This window comes from Chiloscyllium plagiosum, unplaced genomic scaffold (assembly GCF_037043375.1).
Source record: "Chiloscyllium plagiosum isolate Xiang-an unplaced genomic scaffold, Cpla_swu_hap1 HiC_scaffold_4, whole genome shotgun sequence".
NCBI classification, from domain to species: domain Eukaryota; kingdom Metazoa; phylum Chordata; class Chondrichthyes; order Orectolobiformes; family Hemiscylliidae; genus Chiloscyllium; species Chiloscyllium plagiosum.
The window spans coordinates 84,450,368-84,476,962 of record NW_028270142.1 but is presented as its reverse complement, the minus strand read 5'-3'; the positions used below and the strand labels follow the sequence as shown (position 1 = coordinate 84,476,962).

General features: G+C 41.0%; 1 protein-coding gene across 2 annotated transcripts in view; it reads left to right on the top strand.

The window, feature by feature from the left end:
* Positions 1-26,595, top strand: part of mapre2 (microtubule-associated protein, RP/EB family, member 2) — a 132,161-nt gene that overhangs the window by 90,608 nt on the left and 14,958 nt on the right. For both annotated transcript variants that reach the window (XM_043688284.2, XM_043688283.2), the window contains exons 2-3: positions 1,088-1,215; positions 18,400-18,545. In XM_043688284.2, the coding sequence (XP_043544219.1) occupies positions 1,095-1,215; positions 18,400-18,545 (267 nt within the window). In that variant the 5' untranslated portion in view covers positions 1,088-1,094. The remainder of the gene's footprint in view (positions 1-1,087; positions 1,216-18,399; positions 18,546-26,595) is intronic.

Genomic DNA, 26,595 nt, shown 5'->3' with positions numbered 1-26,595 from the left:
CCACTGCAATACAATACCGCCCCTTGTATTCCCGTTCTATGCTTAACAGTGCAAACCCAAGAATCCTTACTACCATTAGGAGAGGCAATGGCCAAGAGATATTTTGCTAGACTATTAATCCAGAAACTCGGCTAATGCTCTGGTGACCCAGGTTTGAACCCCACCGTGGCAGATGGTGGAACTTGAACTCAATAAAAATTTCTGAAATTAAAAATCCACTGATCACCATCTGATCGTTGTCAATGCTCAGAAAAACACATCTGGCTCAATAAAATGCTCATTTGGTATCTCCATCTCCTGTTCCACACATTGGTGGCCTTACCAATCTTTAAGGGGCCCTATTTCTCTCCTGGAGTTATTCTTATCTCCTTAATGTAACCTGACCTATATAGGTCTGGTTTGCCTGCTTATAGGGAAGATCTGATTTGTATCGCCTGCACCAGTCAGTATGTAAAGCACCTACCAGCAAAGGAATTGCTTAGTGTTTAATTTCTTCAAAACTAAAAATTCTAACTGAATAAAAAGTAGTTGGTAATGAAATTACAAGACATCGGAATGAACTTAGATCACAAATAATTCAACAAATCTGATTACGCTGTGCTTTTTTGGGCAAAAGAATTCTTGTCTGTGAAAATAAATCAGTTATGATGTGAAAATAAATATCTTGAATGTCACTTAATTTTCATTGACATGAAATGAAGAAATGGGAATAATAATACTTAAGTGTAATCTTTGAAATTTGAATACATAATTGGCGAATTAACCTTTCACAATAATGATTTCCCATTGGAATGAAAATTAGAACATATTACCTTTTAGAAAATGTAATACAATACACTTGATGGATTTACAACTTTAAACTGGATGGATACTGTTTTCTTAACCACTTTCAATGCAGTGTCTCATTGCCATTTGTGATACAGGAAGATTTTGATTATGAAATTGTTTAATATGAATCTGTATCCCAGTTGAGTGAATGCCATCAAATTGGGAAGCTAAGAGTTGAATAAGTTAAATATGTATTGAATGTAGATTATGACTGAACATACTTAATCCACTAAATTTGTTTTATGAAATTCTTTTTCAGCTGGGGAATGGCTGTTAATGTGTATTCAACGTCCGTAACTAGTGAGAACATGAGTAGACATGACATCATGGCCTGGATTAATGACACAGTATGTTTAAATTACACAAAAATTGAACAGCTTTGCTCAGGTAAGAATGAAATCTATTTTAAAAATCCCAAGCTTAAATATGTTTTAAGAAATGGTGGTGATAAACTCAACATTTCGAGGTTGTTAAGTGTGGTCTCTGACAATTATTTTATAGTGGGTGAAGCACACATTCATAAGGTAAAATGCTGATCCATTACTCTTTGTTTAGGAACTATTTAATGTTGATCTGGAATATTTAAGAAAGAATATTACTCCCATGAACATTTGTTATAAATTTACTACTCACTCTTGCTTTAGTTATATTGCATATTAAATCTTGGTGCAAAATGGAGATTGTTAAATCTAAAGCTTGACAGTATTAAGCAATAACTTTCAAAAGTTGATTGGGAGCAGATATTCCTGGTTCAAAGCATGGCTGGAAAATAGGAAGCCTTCAAAAGCCTTTATGTACCTGTTAGGGTGAAGGACAAGGTTGTTAGGTGTAGGGAATGCTAGATGACTAGAGAAATTGAGATTTGTTTAAAAAGAAGGAAGTCTATGTCAGGAATAGATAGCAGGGATCAAGTGAACCCCTAGTATAAGTATAAAGGCAGTAGAAAGAACTTGAAGGAAGTCAGGAGGGCAGAAAGGTGACATGAGCTAGCTTTGGCAAATGGGGTTAAGGAGAATCCAAATCGATCCTACAAATACATTTAAGGACAAAGGAGTAACTAGGGAGAGAATAGGGCCCCTTAAAGATCAGCAAGACTGCCTATGTGTGCAACTGCATGAAGTAGAGATACTAAATGAGTATTTTACATCAGTGCTTATTATGGAAAAGGATATGGAAGCTTGAGAATATGGTGAAACAATTAGTGACATCTTGAAAGATGTCCATATTATATAGGTGATGTTAGGCTTCTTTAAAGTGCAAAAAGGTAAATAAATCTCTGGGACTTGATCAGGTGTACCCTAACCTCTGTGAGAAGCTAGGAAAGTGATTGCTGAGCCCCTTGCTGAGATGTCTGTATCATTGATAGCCGCAGGTGAGGTGCCAAAAAGCTGAAAGTTGACTAATGGTGCCATATTTAAGAAAGATGGGAAGGAAAAGCCAGGGAACCATTGACTGGCGAGCCTGACCTCTGTGTTGAGCAAGTTGTTGGAGGGGTTCCTGAGGAACAGGATTTACATGTATTTGAAAAGGTAAGGACTGATTAAGGATAGTCAACATGGCTTTGTGCGTGAGAAATCGTCCCTGACTAACTTAGAGCTGTACAACGTGGAAACAGACTCTACGGTCTAACTCGTCCGTGCTGACCAGATATCCCAAATTAACCTAGTCCTGTTTGCCAGCATTTGACCCATATCGCTCTCAAACCTTCCTATTCATATACCCATCCAAATGCCTTCTAAATGTTGTCATTGTACCAGCCTCCACTACTTCCTCTGGCAGTTCATTCCATGCATGCACCACCCTCTGTATGGACAAGTTGCCCCTTAGGTCCCTTTTAATTCTTTCCCTTCACACCCGAAACCTGTGCCCTCCTGTTCTGGACTCTGCTACCCTGGGGAAAAGATCCTGGCGATTCACCCTATCTATGTCCCTCACTATTTTATAAACGTCGACAAGGTGACCTCTCAGCCTTCGATGCTCTAGGGAAAACAGCCCCAGCCTATTCAGCGTCTCCCTGCAGCTCGAATCCTGCAACCCTGGCAACATCCTTGTAAATCTTTTCTGAACTCTTTCAAGTTTCACGACATCCTTCCTATCGGAGGGAGATCAGAATTGAACGCAGTATTTCAAAAGTGGCCTAACCAAAGTCCTGTACAGCCGCAACATGACCTCCCAACTCCTATACTCAAAAGTACTGACCGATAAAGGGAGGCATGCCAAATGCCACCTTCATTATCCTATCTACCACGACTCCACTTTGAACAAGCTACAAACGCCAGTACAAGGTCTCTTTGTTTAGCAATAGACTGGATAGTGAAGGTGGCATTTGGTATGCTTGCCTTTATCGGTCAGTGCTTTTGAGTACAGGAGTTGGGAGGTCATGTTGCAACTGTACAGGACATTGGTTAGGCCACTTTTGGAATATTGTGAAATTCTAGTCTCTCTCCTGTAGGAAGGATGTTGTGAAACTTGAAAGAATTCAGACAAGATTTACAAGAATGTTGTCAGGGTTGGAAGGTTTGAGCTATAGGGAGAGGCTGAATAGGCTGGGCCTGTATTCCCTAGAGTGTCAGAGGGTGAGGGGTTACCTTAAAAGTTTATGAAATCATAAGGGGCAGGAATAGAATAAATAACCTTTTTCCCCAGGCTAGGAGATTCCAACACGAGAGGGCACATGTGCATGAATGGAATGAGCTTCTCAAGGAAGTGGTGGAAGCTGGTACAATTATAACATTTGAACAGCATCTCGATGGCAATATGAATAGGAATGGTTCTGAGGGATATGGGCCAAATGCTGGCAAATGGGACTAGATTAATTTAAGATATCTATTTGGCATGGTCGAGTTGGACCAAAGGGTCTGTTTCCATGCTGTACAGCTCTATGACTCTGGCTCTGGGACCCAACTGATGTCTCAGATCATGTTTTTGGGATCCTTCAGGGGAGGGGAGCAGCCCCAAGTTGTGGTCCACATAGGCACCAATGACATAGATAGGAAAAAGAATGGGAATGTAAGACAGAAATTCAGAGAGCTAGGGTGGAAGCTCAGAGCTAGAACAAACAGTTGTTATCTCTGGTTTGTTAACTGTGCCACATGCTAGCGAGGCAGGGAATATGGAGAGAGAGAGAGAGAGAGAGAGCAGTTAAACATGTGGCGACAGGAATGGTGCAGAAGGGAGGGATTCCGATTCCTGGGTAATTGGGGCTCATTCTGGGGTAGATGGGACTTCTACAAAGGCAATGATCTACACTTGAACCAGAGCGGTCCAGTATCCACGGTATGGGGTTTGCAGTTTGCTAATGCTCTTCGGGAGGATTTAATCTAATTCAAAAGTGGGATGGGAGCCAGAATTGTAACTCCACTGTACAGGAACTTGATAGTAGTAATGTCATGAATAAGGTTTCAAAGTCACAGGAGTGTCCTGGCAGGCAAGAAGATGGTTTGAAGTGTGTCCACTTCAACGCCAGGAGCATCTGGAATAAGGTGGGTGAACTTGCAGCATGGATTGGCAACTGGGACTTTGATGTTGTGGCCATTTCGGAGTCGTGGATGGAGAATGGACAGGAATGGTTGTGGCAGGTTCCGGGATTTGCATGTTTCAGTAAGATCAAGGAAGGTGGTTAAAGACGGGGAGGTGTGGCCTTGTTTATCAAGGACAGTATTACAGTGGCAGAAAGGACATTTGAGGACCCATCTACTGAGGTAGTACAGACTGAGATTAGAAACAGGAAAGGAGAGGTCACCCAGTTGGGAGTTTTCTATGGTCTCTGAATTGTTCCAGGGATGTAGAGGGAAGGATAGTAAAGATCATGTTACGGCTCTACAGGACATTGGTTAGGTCACTTTTGGAATATTGCGTGCAATTCTTATCAGAAGAATGATGTGAAACTTGAAAGGGTTCAGAAAAGATTTACAAGGATGTTACCAGGGTTGGAGGATTTGAGCTATAGGGAGAGGATGAATTGGCTGGGGCTGTTTTCCCTGGAGTGAGAAGCGATTTTATAGAGGTTTATAAAATCATGAGGGACATGGATAGGGTAAATAGACAAGGTCGTTTCCCTGGGGTGGGGGAGTCCAGAACTAGAGGGCATAGGTTTAGGGGAAAGAGGGGAAAGATATAAAAAATACCTAAGGGGCAACTTTTTCACGCAGAGGGTGATGTGTGTGTGGAATGTGCTGCCAAAGGAAGTCGTGGAGGCTAGTACAATTGCAACATTTAAAAGGCATCTGGATGGGTATACAAATAGGAAGGGTTTAGAGGGATATGGGCCAGGTGCTGGCAGGTGGGACTAGATTGGATTGGGATATGTGGTCGGCGTGGATGAGCTGTACTGTACGTCTCTATGACTCTTTGATTTTGGATAGGTGCGAGAGTAACAGGATAATTATGGGGTCTTTAACTTTCCAAATATTGACTGGAAACGCTATGGTTCAGGTACTTCAGATGGGTCAGTTTTTGTCCAATGTGTGCAAGAGGGTTTCCTGACACAGTATATAGATAGGCCAACAAGAGGCAAGGCCACATTGGATTTGGATTTGGTACTGGGTAATGAACCAGGCCAGGTGTTAGATTTGGAGGTAGGTGAGCACTTTGATAGTGACCACAATTCAGTTATGTTTACTTTTAGAGATGGAAAGGGCTACATATATACTGTAGGGCAAGAGTTATAGCTGAGGTAAGGTAATTATGATGCGATTAGGCAAGATATAGGATGTGGAAGGAAACTGCAGGGGATGGGCACAATTGAAATGTGGAGCTTGTTCAAGGAACAGCTACTGAGTGCCCTTAATAAGTACGTATCTGTTAGGCAGGGAGGAAGTGGTCGAGTGAGGGAACTGTGGTTTACTAAAGAAGTTGAATCTCTTGTCAAGAGGAAGAAGGAGGCTTATGTTAGAATGAAGAGTGAAGGTCAGTTAGGGTGCTTGAAAATTAAAAGTTAGCCAGGAAGGACCTATAGAAAGAGCTAAGAAAAGCCAGGGATTGTGGGGTGGGGGGCATGAGAAGTCTTTGGCAGGTAGGATCAAGGAAAACCCTAAAGCTTTCTATAGATATGTCAGGAATAAAACAATGACTAGGATAAGATTAGGGCCAGTCAAGGACAGTAGTGGGAAGTTGTGCATGGAGTCTAAAGAGATAAGGGGGCGCTAAATGAATATCTTTCGTCCGTATTTACACAGGATAAAGACAATGTTGTTGAGGAGAATACTGAGATACAGGCTCTTAGACTAGATGGGTTTGAGGTTCATAAGGAGCAGGTGTTAGCAATTCTGGAAAGTGTGAAAATAGGTAAGTAACCTGGGCCAGATGAGGATTTATCCTAGGATTTTCTTGGAAGCCAGCGGGGAGGTTGCAGAGCCTTTGGCTTTGATCTTTGTCATCACTGTCTACAGGAATAGTGCCAGAAGACTGGAGGAGAACAAATATTGTTGTCCCCTTGTTCAAGAAGGGAAATAGAGACAACCCTGATAATTATAGACCAGTGAGCCTTCCTTCTGTTATGGGCAAAGTTTTGGAAAGGGTTATAAGAGAGAGGATTTATAATCATCTAGAAAGGAATAATTTGATTAGGGATGGTCAACATGGTTTTGTAAAGGGTAGGTTGTGCTTCACAAACCTTACTGAGTTCTTTGAAAAGGTGACCCAATCGGTAGATGAGGGTAAAGCAGTTAATGTGGTGCATGTGGATTTCACTATAGCATTTGATAAGGTTCCCCATGGTAGGCTATTGCAGAAAATATGGAGGCATGGGCTTGAGGGTGATTTAGCGGTTTGAGTCAGAAATTGGCTAACTGTAAGAAAACAGAGGGTGGTGGTTGATGGGAAATGTTCATCCTGCAGTTCATTTATTCGTGGTGTACTGTAAGGATCTGCTTTGGATCCATTACTGTTTGTCATTTTTATAAATTACTTGGATGAGGATGTAGAAGAATGGGTAAGTAAATTTGCGGATAACACTAAAGTCAGTGGAATTGTGGACAGTGCGGAAGGATGTTGCAGGTTACAAAGGGACATAAAAAAGCTGCAGAGCTGGGCTGAGAGGAGCAAATGGAGTTTAATATGGAAAAGTGTGAGGTGATTCACTTTGGAAGGAGTAACATGAATACAGAGTACTGGGCTAATAGTAAGAATCTTGATAATGTGGATGAGCAGAGAGATCTCTATGTCTACGTGCATAGATCCCTGAAAGTTGTTAAGAAGGCATACGGTGTGTTAGCTTTTATTGGTAGAGGGATTGAGTTTTGGAGCCATGAGGTCCTGTTTTAGCTGTACAAAACTCTGGTGCGACTGCACCAGGAGTATTGCGTACAGTTCTGGCCGGACCAACATTGAAGGCCAAAGGGCCTGTACTGCACTGTAATGTTCTATGTCCTATGATCAGAAAGAAGTAGAATGAGGCACCCTGGTTTTTTCTTCCGTCACGACGTCTCATTTCCCCTAAACACATTCCTCCCTGAGTTTTTCCCCTCCAAATATTTTGACATTTCAGATGTAGGAAGAAAAAACTGTACACAAACATAAATTATTCTCTTTGTTAGAAATTGTCTTCAGGCAAGCAGTGTCAACTTGGACTGTATTGTGAAACTCAAACGGCGATTTTCTGAAGAATGGCAATCTTGCACAGATTTCCACTGTTGCCTTAGTTCCGAAAGTAGTGAGTTCCATTTTTGGGAGTGCTGCAGAGTTGTACTTGGATTCTGACATTTCTTTCTTCGTACTTCAGTCTTTTCGCAGCAGTCAGCTGCCGTTTTCTGAAATTGCAATGTCATGACAGCTGCTTTGACAGAAAATTATATAACACAAAGTGATGTTAGGATGCTGAAGGGAAGTATACCAGGTAGATGGAGGGGATGTTGTAGCGATTTGCAAAAGGTGGCGAGGATTCAGTAATGCACTGTTTATGAAAAGTTGTGATGGGTTGGAGAAATGGGCTTAGGGGTGTGGTGTTGCAATCATTATGGTGGGGTAATATTGTAGGCCTCCTAAGTCAACAGGAGGTCGAGGAACAACATGTAAGCAGATAAAGAAAAGATGTAAAAACATGTAGTGGTTTGCATCGCCTCTCAGCGCCAGGGACCTGGATTCGATTCCTCACTCTGGCAATTGTCTGTGAGGAGTTTGCACGTTCTCCCTTGGTCTGCGTGAGTTTCTTCCCACAATACAAAGATGTGCAGGTTAGATGGCTTGGTGATGCTAAATTGCCCACAATGTCCAGAGATGTGCAGGCTACATGAATTAGTCATGTGAAATGCAGGGTTAATAGGGTTAGGGTTAGGTGTATGGGAATGGGTCTGGGTAGGATGTTTCCTGGAGTGTTGGTGTGGACTCTATGGGCTGAATAGCCTGTTTCCACACTGTAAGGATTCGATAAATAGGCTTGCTGTAGTGGGTGATTTTAATTTCACTAATGCTGACTAAGACACCCTTGGTGCTGGGGCTTAGATTGGACAGAACTCTTTTTGATGTATATCTAGGACGGTTTCTTAAAACCATGTGTAGATGGTCCATCTAGGGATGGGGCTGTGCTAGACCTTTTGTTAGAAAATCAAAGACTGGCTAAGTGATTGAAGTTTCAGTGGGGGGAGCATTTTGGGAACAGTGATCATACATCATAAACTTTAAGGTGCGTTATGGATAAGGTTAAAATTGGTCCTCAGGTGAAAATGCTAATGTGGGGAAAGGTTAATTACAACCGTTTTAGACTGGCACTTCAGAAATTAGATAGGAGCTGGCTGTTTGATTTTAAAATTGGCTTGGCTGTAAGAGAAAATGGGTAATTGTGGAGGGGTGTTTTTCTGACTGGAGGTGAATGACTATTGTTCAACAACGAGGAACAGTGCTGGGGCCTCTGTTTATGTAGTAAGGTTGCAGATGACATGAAAATTGATGATGGAGTTATGGATAGTGAGGTAGACTATCTAAGGATATGCAGGATATAAATCATTTGAAAAGTTGGGTGGAGGAATGGCAGATGCAGTTTAACCAGACAAAAGTGATGCACTTTGGAAACTCAAATGCAAAAGGAAAATATATTATTAATTGCAAGACCTTTGATACACAAAAGAGCATTAATATATGAAGGGATCTTCAGGTGCAAGTCCATAACTCCCTTTAAGTGGCAACATGAGTGAATAAGGTGGTAAAGAAGGCAATGCTGCAGGCGTGGCTTCAACAGTTGGGCATTGAGTGTAGAAATTGGACAGTCGTGCTGCAGCTGTAAGATCTTAGTTATGCCATATTTGGACTATAGTATGCAGATCCAGTCATAATACTAGAGGAGTGATGCGGACGCTTTGGAGAAGTTGCAAAAGAGTTTTACCAGGATGTTGCCTGGATTGGAGTGTATTAGCTATAAGGAGGGGTTGGATAAACTTGGATTGTTTTCATGAGAGTGTGGGAGGCTGAGGGTCATCTGTAGAAGCGTATAAAATTGATGAAATTATGGAATGGATAGAGTGGAGAGTTAGGAGAAAGTGAGGACTGCAGATGCTGGAGAGTCAGTCAAAGTGTAGTGCTGGAAAAAGAACAGCAGGTCAGGCAGCATCCGAGGAGCAGGAGAGTCGATGTTTTGGGCATAAGACCTTCATTAGGAATGTGAAGGGGGAAGAGGGCTGAGAGATAAGTTTGGGGGTGGGGCTGGGGAGGAAGCTAGGTGGGATGGTGAAAGGTGGATACAGATGGGAGGTGATTATGATAGGTCGGTGGGAAGGGTGGAGCAGATAGGTGGGTAGGAAGATGGACAGGTAGGTCAGGTCAAGAGAGCGATGGGTTGGATCTGGGATGAGATGGGTTGGGCAGATATGGAAACTGGTGAAGTCCGTGTTGAATACTCTTCTTCCCGGAGTGGAAATGTCAAACACAAGGGGGACATATGTTTAAAGTGAGAGAGAAAATATTTAAAGGTGTTTTCGTCTTGCCTTGCAGAGAGGGTGGTAGGTTCCTGGAATGCCCTGCCAGGGGAAGTGGAAGAAGCAGGGAAGTCGGCAAAATTTAGGAGCCATTTAGACAGATGGACAGACAGAGAATGGAGAAATTTGGACTATATGCAGGCAGATGGGATGCGCTTAGAATGGCATCATAGTCGGTACAGACATAATGGGCCAAAGGGCCTGTTTCTGTGATGTACTGTTCCTGTTCTAAATGGCTTAGTGACACAAGGTGGAAGGTGATGGTTGAAGGATGTCTTCCCAACTGGAAGACTGTGTCCAGTAGGATCCCACAGGGTTCAGTTTTGGGGCTTTTACTGTTTGTGGTTCATATAAATGATGAGGACTTGAATATAGGAGGGTTGATTAGTACAAATATTGGTGTGGTGGAAAATAGTGAGGAGGATAACAAGAAGGGAATATCGATGGGCTGATCATAAATTCATAAATGAAATTTAATCCTGGTTAAATGTGGTGTGATGCACTTGGATTCTCTTGACTTGTTTGTCCTACCCATGATGAACGGTAGGACCCTGGGAAGCACAAGATCGGCGTGTCCTCTGCATGCATGTACACTGATCCCTTTAAGGTTTCAGGGCAGGTGGATGAAGTAGTTCAGAAAGCATATGGAGTTAATTGAGACGGAGTTTAAGAGCAGGAGCTTATGCTGTAAATTGTATAAAACATTGATTTAAGCCACAGTTATGGTATTGTGTGCAGTTCTGGAATCCATATTATGGAGGGCATATAATTGGCAGATGTTTAGAGGAGATTTACCAGAATGATGCCCAGGGAGAGCTTCTGTTATAAAAAGAGATTAGGCAGACTGGGTTGTTCCCCTTGAGCAGAGGAGATTGAGAGGGGACATGATTTGAGATATGTAAGATTTGAGGGGCACAGGTTGGCAAGAACCTTTCCCCTTGGAATGATCAATGACCAGAGGGAATAGACTTAAGGTAAGGGGCAGAAGGTTGAGAGGAGAAATAAGGAAATTTAATCCAGATGATGGTGGGAATCTGTACCTTACTTTTCTGTCAGAATGGTAGAGGAAGTAACATTCATAACATTTAACAATGTATATACCCTTGTGAGGCTAAGACAGGCAAGGATTTGGGTCAAATGCTGAAAAATAGGGTTGTTTCTGACTCCGGGCACGATGGACCACTGATCTTTTTCTATGCTGTAGATCTCTATCATTCAAACTATAAACCACAAAAAAAATCAAATTCCTACTGTACTGCAAGTTCCCAGAAACACACACACACACACACACACACCCCCTCTGGTTCTGTCTCATTCAGTCAGTGTTTAACAGTTTTTTTTTGGAGTTCTCTGATTTTAAGTAGAGACATCCAGCTGTTTTCAGAAAAAGATGAGCTCCCGGTAGAATCTTCAGTTTCCCAGGCACTTCCTTCAGTGTCTACTAAGGGTTCCTCAGTGACCCAATTAGCAACTCCCATTTATGAAGAAATAACAACTGTTCAATGGAAAATCTTGATCAATATGTCATATAGTACCTGTGGAGAAAAAACACATTTATGATTTGAGATTGATGACTTCTCATCAGAACTGCTGCCTAACCTGCTCTGCATTTCCATTATTTTTGTTTTATTTCAGATTTCCAGCTTTTGCAGAATTTTGTTTTAGTGCTCAAACTGCCACTATTGATCATAAGTGGTGCAGTTATAAGGTTTCCAGTTCAACTGGAAATGACTTGTTCCTATTTATATGGTGATGTTGAAAAATCAATGTTTGTGAATTGCTAGTTTTTAGAAAACATTTATTCTTTGCAACTCCAAGCTTCTGCATGCTGGAAGTGAACATTTCAGACAGCATTACTTGTAGCTGCTCATTATTCTAATACAGGAGAAAGTTGTGTTTATCTAAGCACTCCTGTTTGTGTCATATATTAAGCTACTGTACTTCATTCATTAGTCCTATGTTTTAGGTTCTCTGCCTGTAATTGGGGAATATTAAAATGTCAGTCTCAACTCTGATAGGTAAAGAAGTAGGGAGTAAATATTGCCACAAGTAATACTGTTTCTCACAGAAGTCCTGACTCAACAAGCATGTGTCTGCAGATGCTGTTTTCAGTAATGATGCAGTTCCTCAACAAAATTGACTTATGCCAACAGTATCAGACTTGAGTGGTGTCAAGAAGCAATCTGCTTTCTGGTCTGGTGAGGTTTCTGAATGTGACAGAAATGTTCATAGTGCTGACTGGTGTTGGGAGAGGTTATGCTCCAGTTGTTGCTCTGATATTTTTGAACCAATATTATTGAGTTTTTCTGAGGATCCTTGCCAGATCTTTCTCGATTATCCCTTTCCATATCAATGTGACAATGGTGATCATTGTTGTGTTTCCACCTTAATGATGAGAGTTCGCAGGACCAAGTTTATCCTCCATTAATTTCTCTATTTGTAAGATAATTAGATATTCACCAAACCTGATCTCATCTAAAACAGGTGACTGAGACGGAACCCAGGAAACTGTGGAATAAGGAGATCAAACTATATATCTTGTGCATTGCAACTGCCTGAGTATTGTTTATTGATGGCCACAGTGCTAAACTGGACTGGAGCTAGAAAGTCAGTGTTCATAATCCTACTTTTCCCTATTCTTGAGCATTTGTAGCGATTTTTGGTATGGACCAGAACAAACCACTGCAAAATATATTAAGAAGAAGGCCTAGACCCTGACTTGTTCTTATTTTAAAGGTAAATGTAAGGTCTTGCATTCCAGATGCAAATCGATTGGTTGAACTACTTGACTTGAAGCAAAACATACTTACCCTAGCTTTTAGCTGTAACAAAGATAGGAACAAGAGCTTCCACATCCAGCTTCCTGCAATTGCTACTGAAGGCTAAAACTTCTTAAAACAAAACAAATCTGGTTCATGACTCCGCGCATTCAGGCTGATCTATTGTTTCAAATTTAAAAAATACCCCAAGGCCTCAGAAGCTGTTTATTGGCTTGGAGCAGACCCCTGACACCTATTTCTCAACCTTTCTTCATTAAAAGAAAGTATAAAATACACTTCTTAAAGCCATAGTATTGTCTCACCTCCCCCAAAACGCTCTTGAAAACCCATCAGCATATAAAGATGGTTTTACTTTTGAAAACTTCGAGCCTTGCTCTATTAATACACATAATATCTATGATTCTAAGCATATGAATATTCGCAACTGGAGTCCATTTCAGTTTTTTTTCTGCCACCGAACACCTCTGTCTTCCTCCTTCAAAGTCATGATAATGCGTTACCAATTACATTCTCCTGTCCTGTCATGTATATAGTTTTCAAATTTTTTTCAAACATTTAAGGGGTTATGATCGTATACATTTGTCTCAGATGTATTACTGGCAAATTGTATAAATGTTGAAATGTTGCAACGTCAACACCAACTTCAAGATCTACTTCTCAATTGTGAAACATTTCTGTTGATTATTCAGTTTTCTGGAAAAATACCCAATAGATCTTTTGTCATCTTGTCTTCTTGCAAAAGCACAGCACTGACACTCACATCACTCTCCTCGATTGTCACTTTGAATGGTTTGGCTAACACTGGGCAATTGTTAACACAGCTTTCAGGCTGTCAAATGCCTTCTGACCACTCCTCTGTCCAGTTAAATTTTCTGTACTTCAAGTAAGTCAGTGCAGCAACTACACTGCTAAAATTTGGTTAAAAATTCTGATTAAAAATCGCTCAGGCCCAGAAATTGTACTTTTCATTGATGGTATTGGAAACTGCCCAATAATCTTAGTCTCACAGGATTTGAAGCAATCTGTTCATGTCCGATAACGTGGCTCAGGAAGGTGACTTGAACTTTTGTGAACTCGCCCTTTGCCAGGATTGGTGACAAGCCTGCCTCCTGGAGTTGATCGAACAATTCTCATAGATGCTCCAAATGTTCCTTCCATACATGACTAAAAACCATGAGATCATTACTGTACACCCCACAATTGGGTAATCCAGAAATGACTGTATTGATTAGTATTTGTAATGTGGCTAGTGTGTTTTCATGAAAACTGAAATTGTCTACACCCTTCTGGATGAAGGTACTTGCCAGTATCCTTTTAGAGTAACTCCAACTTCTAACTACAAGTTGCTTGTCCCACTTTTCTCAATATAGTCTTCCAAAAGTGCGATAGGAATGAATCAGATTTTGTAACTGCATTGACTTTGTGATAATAACTCACCTCGATGATCAGATGTCTTTGAGCATACGTTCAATCTCTTTTTGAATTTATGCCAATTTAGGGATAAGTCTATAGGAATGTTGCTTAATTGAAACAGCATCTCCTGTGTGTGTGTGTGTGTGTGTAATACCTCTTCAGGTCATTTCAATTTTTTCTCTGAAAAGTAATTCTGATTATCCCAATTTTCGACAGCTTCCTCAGTTTTGAATTTATTTTGAGGAATATCCAATTCAGAATCCTCTGTACTTGGTTCTTCACTCTGTGTTGTAACCAGTAACATGTTCTCCTTTTTGCTTTTGTCCCCTATCAAAATACCTTTTCCAGCATATTCACATACCACACTCTGAGAACTTTCTATCTGTCATTCTTACCAAATAATTCCCTTCAGTCAATTTCCTTTTGATTTGATAAGGCCCACTAAATCTTATCTTTGAAGATTCACCTGCCACTGGTAGTAACATTAACACTTTAGCTCCACGAGCTAAATTACAAATGTTTGATTTCTTGACTGCTTCCTGTTTCATCACATGCTGTGCTACTTTCAAATGCTGTCTAGCCAACTCATCTGCTCTATTTAATCTTTCCCTAACATTTGCTGCAGTCCCAATATGTGGTCTTTGAACCCTGACTCACCAACTGCTCTTTAATTAATTTCAGTCGTCCTCTCACCTTCGGCCCAAAGCTAATTAAAATTGACTGAATTGGTTGAATCATTAGGTGCATACCTAATTGTGAAAAGTACAAATGGAATTCCTTTATCCCAGTCCTCCTGGATAGTCTTTACTGTAACTCAATTAATTTCTCTGAACTAAAAATATCCACTTTTGTCCTCCACCTGTTCTTGTTTTTGTTATCAACTATTTGATCAAACATGGTTTCTAATAATTGAACTTCAACTTCCTTTTCTTTATTCTTTGATTTCTCCTCCTTTTTCCACTTGTGGATCTGTGACTTTGTTACCACAATCAGGAAAAATTCCAGGATATACTTCCTGCAAAATCTCAGTTGCCTGATTTTTCCACTGACTGTTCAACAATTAGACCTCACTCCCACCTGTGATTTTGCTATAGTTTCCAAGAAAAACTGTAGTTCTTGAACTGAGAATTTTTGAACTGAGAGTGCCTGCAGGGTGGAGAGTTAAATGAGAGGAGGGTGGGGAGAAAGTAGCATAGAGTACAATTGGTGAATGGGGGTGGGGATGGAGGTGATAGGTCAGAGGGGAGGGTGGAGTGGATAGGTGGAAAGGAAGATAGGCAGGTAGGACAAGTTATGGTGTTGTTTTCTTTAGGAAAACTTCTTCAAGGCAGGCATCCTTGCAAGAGGATTTGCAGTAGGGTTTAAATCAACTATGTAAAAACATGGACTGCAGATTCTATATTAGTGGTGCTGGAAAAGCACAACAGTTCAGGTAGCATACCTGCCTATCTTCCTTCCCACCTATCCACTCCAGTCTCCTCCCTGACCTATCACCTCCATCCCCATCCCCATTCACCTATTGTGTCCTATGCTACTTTCTCCCCACCCCCATCCTCCTCTCATTTATCTCTCCACCCTGCAGGCACTCTGCCTGTATTCCTGATGGAGGGCTTTTGCCTGAAACGTCGATTTTCCTGCTCCTCGGATGCTGCCTGAAGTGCTATGCTTTTCCAGCACCACTCTAATTTAAGAGTGTCATATGTCTGATATATTTTCAGTGCCCTTATCTACCTATCAAAATTACTTTGTTTGATCCTTTTAAAGCTTTGTTTGACCAGGCTCCCTCCTCAGATTTCTAAGATATCTGTAGACTTCTGGTTCTAGCTGCTATGCAGATAAGATGTCTGTTTTGAACCTTGTCATACTCCCCAGATATCTCCTCTGATAATGATGCAAATACCTTACTAGTTCTATCAACTTTGTTTGGATTAGCAATGCCCACATGGTCACCGGCCATTTCATTTGTTTAGCCACTTTCTCCAATGAAATGAAAAAGGCTTTTACATTCTTGTTTAACTTCGGCAATGCTTGGATATTTTTAAACAGATCCCCACCATGCCTTTGGTGAGGATCGGATTCCTCTCCATTACTGTTGTCATCGCTACTCCTTACTTTTACCTCTACCTTTTCCATTTTAAGTCGACTTAGAGTTTTCAGTTCCAGCCTCAAGTTCAAAAACACTCAAAAATACAGACAAAATAAAAATTGAAAAAATTGGCTTAACAGTAACTATCAATCTTAACAAGATAATATATTGTGTTCCAATATCGTAACAACACCCCATGGATATGTACCCTTAGCGAAGGCAAATTCAGTAAAATGGATTGTCTTACGTGCAATTCTGGCAGGAGGAAGACCTTTTAGCTGTAACAGTGGAATAAGAGCTTCCATAACCAACTTCAAGACCCCAGCAACTGCTACTGAAGACTAAAATCCTTTTTTAAAAAAAAATGTCCTGGTTCTATGAAAGCCACTTCTTCTATTGCTCCAACTGTTTTCAAAAAGAAAACCATGATATCTCAAACTGTCTACTGTATTGGCTTTGAGCAGAGTGCTCTTCATCTAAGCAGCCTTTGTTCATTTCTTTAAAAAAAGGGGGCAAAATACACCTCTCAAAGCCATGGTGGCTTCACGCTTTAGATTTCCATTCTAATTCTCAAAATATTTTTCACATGCTGTGGCAGAATGAATATGCAATATTGTTCCCTGTGCCCACTAACTAGGTTCAGAGGTGTCTGGCATCATGTAAGAGATACCTGCTTGGATATATGGTGCTTTGGTTAATTTGCATGTTGCACCCAGTTCCTGTGTTAATTGGGATAATTTAGGTATGAATGAATACAGGAAAGGTATTGTCTAGCCCAATGTATATAACTGAACTCAAAGCCAGGTGCCTTTTTTAAAGTGTCATTGTAAATCAGAGTTACCTTTTGCATAGTGCATTTTGAAGTTTTTTTAATCAAGCTATAAAAATCCGAGATGCAGTAACACATTTTAGTGAGCCATTCCTAATGTATTTACCTGATTCCTTATCTGCTAGCTTGCTTGGAAATGTTTTCCGTGGTTCTGAAGTTGTCCCTTGCATATCAAGGTTCAGTTACTCAGGCATTTTGACCAGTGGATAACTGCAGTGAAATTCATGAAGGTGCCTACTTTGACAAATTGAGTCAAGCTTTTCCAGTAAAAGCTACCATAGTGTGCTTCCTTCTATTCTCATCCCAACGCATGCACAGTACCTTCAGACTGTGCACTCATTTAGCTTGGCTTTTCACTCGGAGTTGAAGATGGAATGTCAAAAGCCATCTTTGTCATCCCAAATAATATCTTCAGGCCTCTACAGTTTATTTTGATATAACAATGGCCACATGCATGTTTGAGGTACAGAGATGCACTGTGGAATTGCTTCAGTGGATCTTGCTACAGATACTATATTCATGGGAAAATGCTTGAACAGATAGGAAGTTGGTGTTATTGGTGTTTATCCTCAATCTAAATAATTGAGAAATCTTTAACATTTTAATTTCATGTTCTTGATCCTTTTTTTCCTACCAACGATTAGCATAGTTATCTAAACTAGTATAGTATTAGAAGAAATTTAAAGATGGAATGAATTAAATTAGCTTTAACTGATGAGGTAGACATGTACTAGCTTTAATTCCCAAAATATATTTCTCTTGTTCTGGTAAGATGAATATACTGTATTATTGCGATTGAAGTTAAATTTATGTAATTGTGTAATGTGCAGTTTTTCATTTAGAATGTTTACTTTTATTAACTCTTGGAGCATTGAAATATTCATACACTAAGAAGTTCTTTATTTAAAATTTGAGTGTTTTTGTTAATGTATGATATAATTTAATTTTCAGTCATTTAGGAAGATAGTTGCTTTATGCTGTGCATTTTCTTGGATTTTCAGCCCAGCAGTGTAATTTGAATTCTCAATTGACAAGAATACTTTTAATAATTTGATTAGCCTTTGTTTACCGTTTAATCAGCACTGGGTGATTTGTTCTTCACTGAATAATCAGATGCTTTTGTGGAATTGCTTTGGTGACAAACATAATGGCAATGAGAAACGGACTAAATAAGGTGCACCTAATTCAGTGGGAAACCTTAGTTTCTTACATATAAGCATTTAAACTGAAGTTTTAAATGCCTGGAGACTGTACTTTTGGAAGATGTGCTCCATGACTTAAACTTGAAATTAATTCACGTCTTGCATAAATCTATGAATAAATACAAGTGCAAAACAAAATAATTATAACTATGTTGAATGAGCAAGGTGAGGTGAGTGGCATAGAATTATTCATGGTGGGGCGGGGTGCAGTGGAATGACTAAAGTACTTAAAAGAAACTCTCCTGGGCCTAATTGTTAAAATGGTCCATATTTGAGGCCGTCAGTGCTATTCTTTGGCAAACATTTTAAGTGGCAAAATGAAGCTTATTCGTTTCAATTTTTGTTTTTCTTTCAGGTGCAGCATATTGCCAGTTTATGGATATGTTATTCTCTGGCTGTATTAGTTTGAAGAAAGTAAAATTCCAGGCTAAATTGGAACATGAATACATACACAACTTCAAACTGCTACAGGCATCATTTAAGAGAATGAATGTTGATAAAGTAAGTAATGTTTTGAAGTTATCCAGACTATAGTTAAAAGGTTTGGATTTTTCATTGCCATGGAACATTGATGTTGAAATTTTGCTTGGGAGGTGGGGTGTTTATACAGTGAGTTAATAATAAATTTTGTGATGTTCAATACTTGTTCTTAATGACTAGCTTCTGGGAAATCATAGATACAGTTTTTCAGATGCTTGGATGGCCTGCCCTGTTTAGCAATGAGTGACAGCCCCCTAGTCATTTAGTGCCCCAAGGAGTGTTAATTGGCTGGAGACATTTTCATCCCAACGCAGTTCCATCTCTGATGCATTTTAAGATGTCAAGCATCTCCTCTGTAAGATGAACACTTCAAGATGTTGCTGTGTGTTTCTCTAAGATCTCTAGATTCCATATCTTCCTTCACATGAATTACTGTCACAAAATACTGGCTTAGTCATCTCCCCCATATCCTGCGGCTTCACAAATAGCTTTTCATTACTCTTCTAGCCTTGATGTATTTGTAGAATCTCTTGGGCTTAAGGAGAATCTAGACTTGTTATCTCCTTGTTGAAGGCCTCCCACTTTCCAACTGCCCCCTTTTTACCTGTGAATAGCCCCCTCCCAATCAGTTTTTGGAAGATCTTACCTAATACTGTCAAAATTGGCCTTATTCCAATTTAAAACTTTTAACTTCTAGATCAGGACTATCCTTTTACATAACTATTTTAAAGATAATAGAATTATGATCACTAGCTTTGAAGTGCTCCCCCACTGACTCTTTAATCACTTGTCCTGTCTTATTTCCCAAGAGAAGGTCAAGTTTTGCTCCTCCTCTAAAAGGTACATTCCCATATTGAATGAGAAAATTCTCTTGTACGCACTTAACAAATTCCTCGCCATCCAAGCACTTAACATGAACTGAGACTGACCTAGTGTTCGGAAAGTTAAAATCCCCTACCATTACAGCCCTACTATTCTTAATGGTGTATGAGATTACTTTTCATATTTGCTTCTCAATTTCCTGCTAACTTGAGATGGGAGTGGGGCCAATAGTATAATCCTAATCGTATGATCATCCCTTTCTTATTTCTCAGTACCACCCAAACCATTTCACTAGATGTACTCCTAGGATTATCCTCCGTCAGTACATGTTTAATGTTATCTTTAAGAGTTGGAGGGTTTGAGCTATGGGGAGAGACTGAATAGACTAGAGCTATTTTCTCTGGAGCGCCAGAGGCTGAGGGGTAACCTTCGAGGTTTATGAAAACATGAGGGGCATGGATAGGGTAAATGGACAATGTCTTTTCCCCAGGGTGGGGGAGTCCAAAACTAATAGGTTTAAGGTGAGAGGGGAAAGATTTAATAGGGATTTAAGGGACAACTCTTCAATGCAGAGAGTGGTGCCTGTATGGAATGAGATGTCCGAGGAAGTGGGGGAGGCTGGTACAATGAAAATTGTGAGGATTGCAGATGCTGGAAAAAGCACAGCAGGTCAAGCAACATGAGAGGAGCAGGGAAGTTGACATTTCAGGTCAGGTTGAAGGAGGGGGAAGGGGGCAGAGAAATAAATGGGGATGGGGTAGGCTTGGGGGAAATGTAAGTTTACTGCAGATAGGTGGAGTGGATATGCAATTACAGCATTTGAAAAGGAATCTGGATGGGTATATGAATAGAAAGGGTTTAGAGGGATATTGGCCAAATGGGGCAAGACTTATTTAGGATATCTGTTTGACATGGATGACTTGGACTGAAGGGTCTTTTTGTGTGCTGTACATCTCTGCTTCGAATCAAAAACGTCATTCCCAACCCCCCCCCCCCCCCCCCCACCCGGTCCTTCCTATAGCCTCTGTACCCTGGACCATTAAGGTCCACTCCTGGCCTTCCCTGACCACATTTCAGTAATAGCTATAATATCCCAATCCCATGTTTCCAACCATGCCCTGAGTTCATCTGCCTTACCTGTCAGGCTTTTGCACTGAAATAGATGAAGTTTAGTTTCGGTCTTGTTTCTCTGCCTTGCTGTTGCCTGCCTTGACTTATAGAGTCATAGAGATGTACAACACAGAAACAGACCTTTCGGTCCAACTCGTCCATGCCGACCCAATCTAGTCCCACTTGCCAGCACCTGGCCCATATCCCTCCAAACCCTTCCTATTCATATACCCATACAGATGCCTCTTAAATGTTGCAATTGTACCAGCCTCCACCACTTCCTCTGGCAGCTCATTCCATACACGTACCACCCTCTGCGTGAGAAGGTTGCCCCTTAGGTCTTTTTTTTATATCTTTTCCCTCTCACCCTAAACCTATGTCCTCTAGTTCTGGACTCCCCCACCTCAGGGAAAATACTTTGTCCATTGATCCTATACATACCCCTCATGATTTTATAAACCTCTATAAGATCACCCCTCAGCCTCCAACGCTCCAGGGAAAACAGCCCGAGCCTACTCAAGCCCTTGCCTATAGCACAAATCCTCCAACCCTGGCAACATTCTTGTAAATTTTTTCTGAACCTTTTCAAGTTTTACAACATCCTTCTGATAGGAAGGAGACCAGAATTATACGCAATATTCCAACAGTGGCCTAACCAATGTCCAGTATAGCTGCAAAGTGACTTCCCAACTCCTGTACTCAATACCCTGACCAATAAAGGAAAGCATACCAAATGCCGCCTTCACTGTCTTATCTCCCTGTGACTCCACTTTCAAGGAGCTATGAACCTGCACTGCAAGGTCTCTTTGTTCAGCAACACTCCCTAGGACCTTACCATTAAGTGTGTGAGTCCTGCTAAGATTTGCTTTCCCAAAATGCAACACTTCTCATTTATCTAAACTAAACTCCATCTGCCACTTCTCAGCCCATTGGCCCATCTGATCAAGATCCTGTTGTAATCTGAGGTAACCTTCTTGGCTGTACAATACACCTCCAATTTTGGTGTCATCTGCAAACTTACTAACTGTACCTGTAATGCTCACATCCAAATCATTTATGCAAGTGATGAAAAGTAGTGGACCCAGCACTAATCCTTGTGGCACTCCACTGGTCACAGGTCTCCAGTCTGAAAAACAACTGCCCACCACCACCCTATGTCTTCTACCTTTTGAGCCAGTTCTGTATCCAAATGGCTAGTCCTCCCTGTATTCCTTGAGATCTAACCTTACTAACCAGTCTCCCATGGGGAACCTTGTTGAACACCTTACTGAAGTCCATATAGATCACATCTACCGCACTGCCCTCATCAATCCTCTTTGTTACTTCAAAAAACTCAATCAAGTTTGTGAGACATGATTTCCCATGCACAAAGCCATGTTGACTATCCCTAATCAGTCCTTGCCTTTCCAAATACATGTACATCCTGTCCCTCAGGATTCCCTCCAACAACTTACCCACCACCAACATCAGGCTCACCAGTCTATAGTTCCCTGGCTTGTCATTACCTCCTTTCTTAAACAGTGGCACCACGTTGGCCAACCTCCAGTCTTCCAGCACCTCACCTGTAACTATCGATGATACAAATATCTCAGCAAAAGACCCAGCAATCACTTCCTTAGCTTCCCACAGAGTTCTAGGGGACGCCTGATCAGGTCCTGGGGATTTATCCACTTTTATGCGTTTCAAGACATTCAGCATGTCCTCCTCAGTAGTATGGACATTCAAGATGTTATCATCTATTTCCCTACATTCTATATCTTCCATCTCCTTTTCCACAGTAATTACCGATGCAAAATACTCATTTAGTATCTGCCCCATTTTCTGCAGCTCCACACAAAGGCCGCCTTGCTGATCTTTGAGGGGCCCTGTTCTCTCCCTCGTTACCCTTTTGTCCTTAATGTATTTGTAAAAATCCTTTGGATTCTCCTTAACTCTGTTTGCCAAAGCCATCACATGTCCCCTTTTTGACCTCCTGATTTTTCTCTTAAGTATAATCCTACTGCGTTTATACTCTTCTAAGGATTCACTCGATCTATCCTGTCTCCTCCACCTACCGACCCCAGTAATTTAGAGCCTCAAGTAGTATTAGCAAATCTCCCCTCCAGAATATTGGTCCTCTTCCAACCTGCTGCAAACTGTCCTCCTATAGATCACTTCTACCCTAGAAGAGTTTGCAGTGATCCAAATATGCAAATCCCTGCACCCTGCACCAGGTCCTCAGCCACGCATTCATCTGCTCTATCCTCCTATTCCTACACTCTCTAGCATGTACCTCCTGGAGTGTTAATGCTCGGGGACCTACTTTTTAACCTATTGCCTAGCTTCCTATATTCTCTCTTCAGAACCTTGCCCCTTTCTCTTCCTCTGTCATTGGTACCAACGTGGACAGCGACCTCCTGCTAGTCTCACACCCCTCAGAGAACATTTTGTACCTTCTCTGAGACTATCTGTGACTCTGGCACCAAGGAGGCACTGAAGAGGCAAGGGGTGAAGGAGTACCCAGGATGACCACCCAAGAAAGAGATGGGCACCATGGCCTTTCTGTCTGAAGGTGGTGAGCTGTTGGAGTTCTGCCTGCCCCGATATCCTCCTGCCATCCTTAAAACTGAGGAGGACATAAAGTAGCCCTTCAGTGGCAAATAATTGGGCACTCAAAGACTTGAAATAGAGTAAGTCTGGGCATATTGTCACTTTTAAACAGTACGCCCTAGTTCTAGTCTCTCCCGCAAGTGAAGACCTTTTCAGCACAAAGCATCCTTGCATATCAATAAGATCACCTCTCATTTTTCTAAACTTCATTGGGCAGGGATATTTTGGATAGAAGTTAGAGCTTGTGACACAAGTTCTCTCCTCTCCTCCTGCTGTAACAATTGGAGAAATGTTGGGAGTGCAACATTGTATCTATGCAGGCAGCCCAGTGCAAGTTTTATATACTTAGGCACGAAACAAAGCAGCTCTGGGATTCCAACATGATTAAGATAGCTGGTGGATGGGATGGAAATCCCATCCCTGAGAAGTACAGGTCAATAAGGAGGCAACATTTCCCATTAATGGAAGTGCCACTGAGAATGGAGACTGCACCTTGGTAATGCTTCAACTGCTCCTTGGCAATGCTTCAAGGCCTACCTAGACGATCAAAAATGAGTCCCTGGTTACAGGTTATTTGCAAACCCCTACCCAACCAATGAGAAGCAAGAGGGTTATCAGTGATGCAAGAGCAAGGTCTGAGACTTGCGATAACTCCCCTGCCCCCTTTGCTGGGTCCAAGATTGGACATTGAGTTTCTGAACACTGTGAACTCCATCGACAAATGTAGACTAACTCAACAGTGTTTATTGGACAACCTTTGGGAGATGCATTTGAGGCCTGATAAATTCAGGTGGACAGGGATAATTGGCTTTAAGTGGCTCATGTATGAGCCGAATTGGAACCCCTGCTGCTAATGGATGGGATTCCTACCAATGACTATATTGGGAATAATTTTCCCAAAACTGAGCCTTGATTATCCCAGCTATATGTCCGTTATGGCCAAATGTAACAGTTTCTACTCAATTTTGTCTGTTATTTTAAGGAATAAATGTTCAACTTAGTGGAGGCAATCGGATGGTTGTCAGAAACATTTTGAAACTATTTAATTTTTTATCTTTAGTATTGACGGCTGTATTCTTGATATTTTGTCTTTAGTCATTTTATTGCAGTGAGAGATTTGCTAATTAATGTGCTTTCTTGTTCATTTTGGAATTTGCTTCCATATTATCTGAACGTTTTAGCCAGTGTGACGAATAGAACTAATTTTTGTACCTTTGTGCTGTTTTGCTCATTTCAAAATTGCTATTTTAACATCCATTCAAAATCATAAGCTAGAATTATGCACTTTTACACTCTGCGCTTCATTTAATTGAAAAGCTACAGTTCACATGTTCCAGATGTCAGCCATTAATGTCATATAATTAGGGTGTTCAGTATGGTCTCCACGTTATACTTAAAAAAAAACTTTGAATTATTGGAGAAGTTGTAGAACCTTTATAACTGATTCAGGAATTAGGGTTGAATTATTAAAATTTTGGCTCAGGAGTTGATTTACTGTTTCCCTGGAAACTCTCCATACAAATTAATCCATATAATTTGGGAGACATGACCTTTGCCTATCCTGAATCGCCCTTGAAACACGTGGAGTGAGCATATTGAACGAATGTAATGTAGGTGCAATGTGATGCTGTTAAGGATTTTAACCCAGCAACAACGAAGGTATGGTTATATATTTCAAAGTCAGGATGGTGATTGGCTTGGAGGAGAATTAGCAGGTGGTAGTATTCCCATATATCTGCTGCTCATGCCCTTCGAGATAGTAGTGAATTCATGACTACCAAGGGAATAAAAGATAATCAGGAATGTGAATGCATGTAGAGCTGAGGTTAAAATCAGTTCAGCTGTGATGGTAATGAATGGTGGGCCAGGCTTGAAGTGTCCATCTGTTGTTCCTTGTTCATGTAGGTTTAGGAGGTGTTTAAGGAGCCTTAGTGAATTTCTGCAGCACATCTTGTAGATTGTAGCAGTAACATGTGCTGTGCATCACTCGTGGAGGTGGGGGAATATTTTTGGACATCAAGTTTTGACCTGGATGGTGTAAACTACTTGTATCTTTGAAGCTGCTCTTATCCGAAAAAGTAGAAAGTACTCGTTCACACTCTCTTAACTTGTTCCTTGTAGACAATCAGCTTTTGGAATCTACAGGAGGTGAGTTAATTGCTACAGGATTCCTAGTCTCTGACCTGATCTGTGGTCACATGCAGTTCCTGGTTCGTGGTAACCCTGGGATGTTGTTATTTAGGAATGGTAAAGCCATTGAATGTCAAACAGTGTTGGTTGGACTTCGTGTTGTTGGAAATGATCAATGCTTGCCACTGACATGTTGTGAATTTTGTCACTTTTGAGTCCAAGCCTGGATATTGTCCAGATCTTTCTGCTTTTGGGCACAGACTGTTTCAATATCTCTTGTCACCAGAAAACAATCTTCAACAAACATCCCTGCTTCTGACCTTACTGATGGAGGGAAGGTCATTGAAGCTGATTGATTGGGCCTAGGACAATACCTTGAGGAACGCTGAAGAAATGTTGTGGAGCTGAGATGACTGACCTCCAGCAACTATAATCATCTTGCTTTGTGTTTTATGCCTCCAACCAATGGAATGCTACCCCCCCCCCCCATTTCCCATTGACTCCAGTTTCATTCAGGCTCCTTGATTCCATTCTCAGTCAAGTGCTTTTTTGTTGTTGAAGGCAGTCATTCTTACCTCTCTTCTGGAATTCAGCTCTTTTGTCCTTGCTTAAATTAAGATTATATTTGTAGTCTGTGTGGCTTGGTAGAATATAAACAGACTGTTTGTTTTGTTTGATAACAGATTATTGCTAAGCAGGTGATGTTTGATAGCATAATTTGAAGACCCTTTCTGTCACTTTACAGATTTTGTGAGTTGACTGTAATGGTAATGGGGCTGGTTGGATTTGTCCTGCTTTTTACATACAGGACATACTTGAGCAATTTTCCTCAATGTTGGGGAGGTGCCTGTGTTATACATGTAGCAGACCATGCAGATGGAAGCATCCCATTTCTGTTAATGTTGATGGACTCTTCCACTTTTTAATCCAGTTTATCAAGTGGCTGTTCAATTTTACTTGGTGTACTTAAGTCAGGATACATATTTGCCTTAATGGCCAGTAAGATTACATTTGAGTTTGGGGTTGAACAGGTGCCTGATTGTTGGTAGTCCTCTGTCACTTGGGACGTTTCTACCTTGACCAGCTACAGAAAAATCAGTGATGTGATCACTAGATTGTGCTGTAACCTATATAGAGAACCATTGAATTTACTGTCTCTGAGCTATAATGTGGAGGCGCTGGTGTTGGACTGGGGTGGACAAAGTCAGAAGACATGTGGCGCCACGTTATATTCGAACAGGTTTACTTAAAAATACAAGTTTTTAGAGCATAGGCCCTTCATTGTGTGACTTCTGATCTTATCTCTGAGCTGGTGGAGAATGCCTTGCCAGTTTTTCCTCCTGAAGGTTCAGTGGCTTTCTCCTCAGAGGAGGAGCTGATGTGCTCAGGTGCTGCCTTTTTCAGACAGTTTGTGTGGATG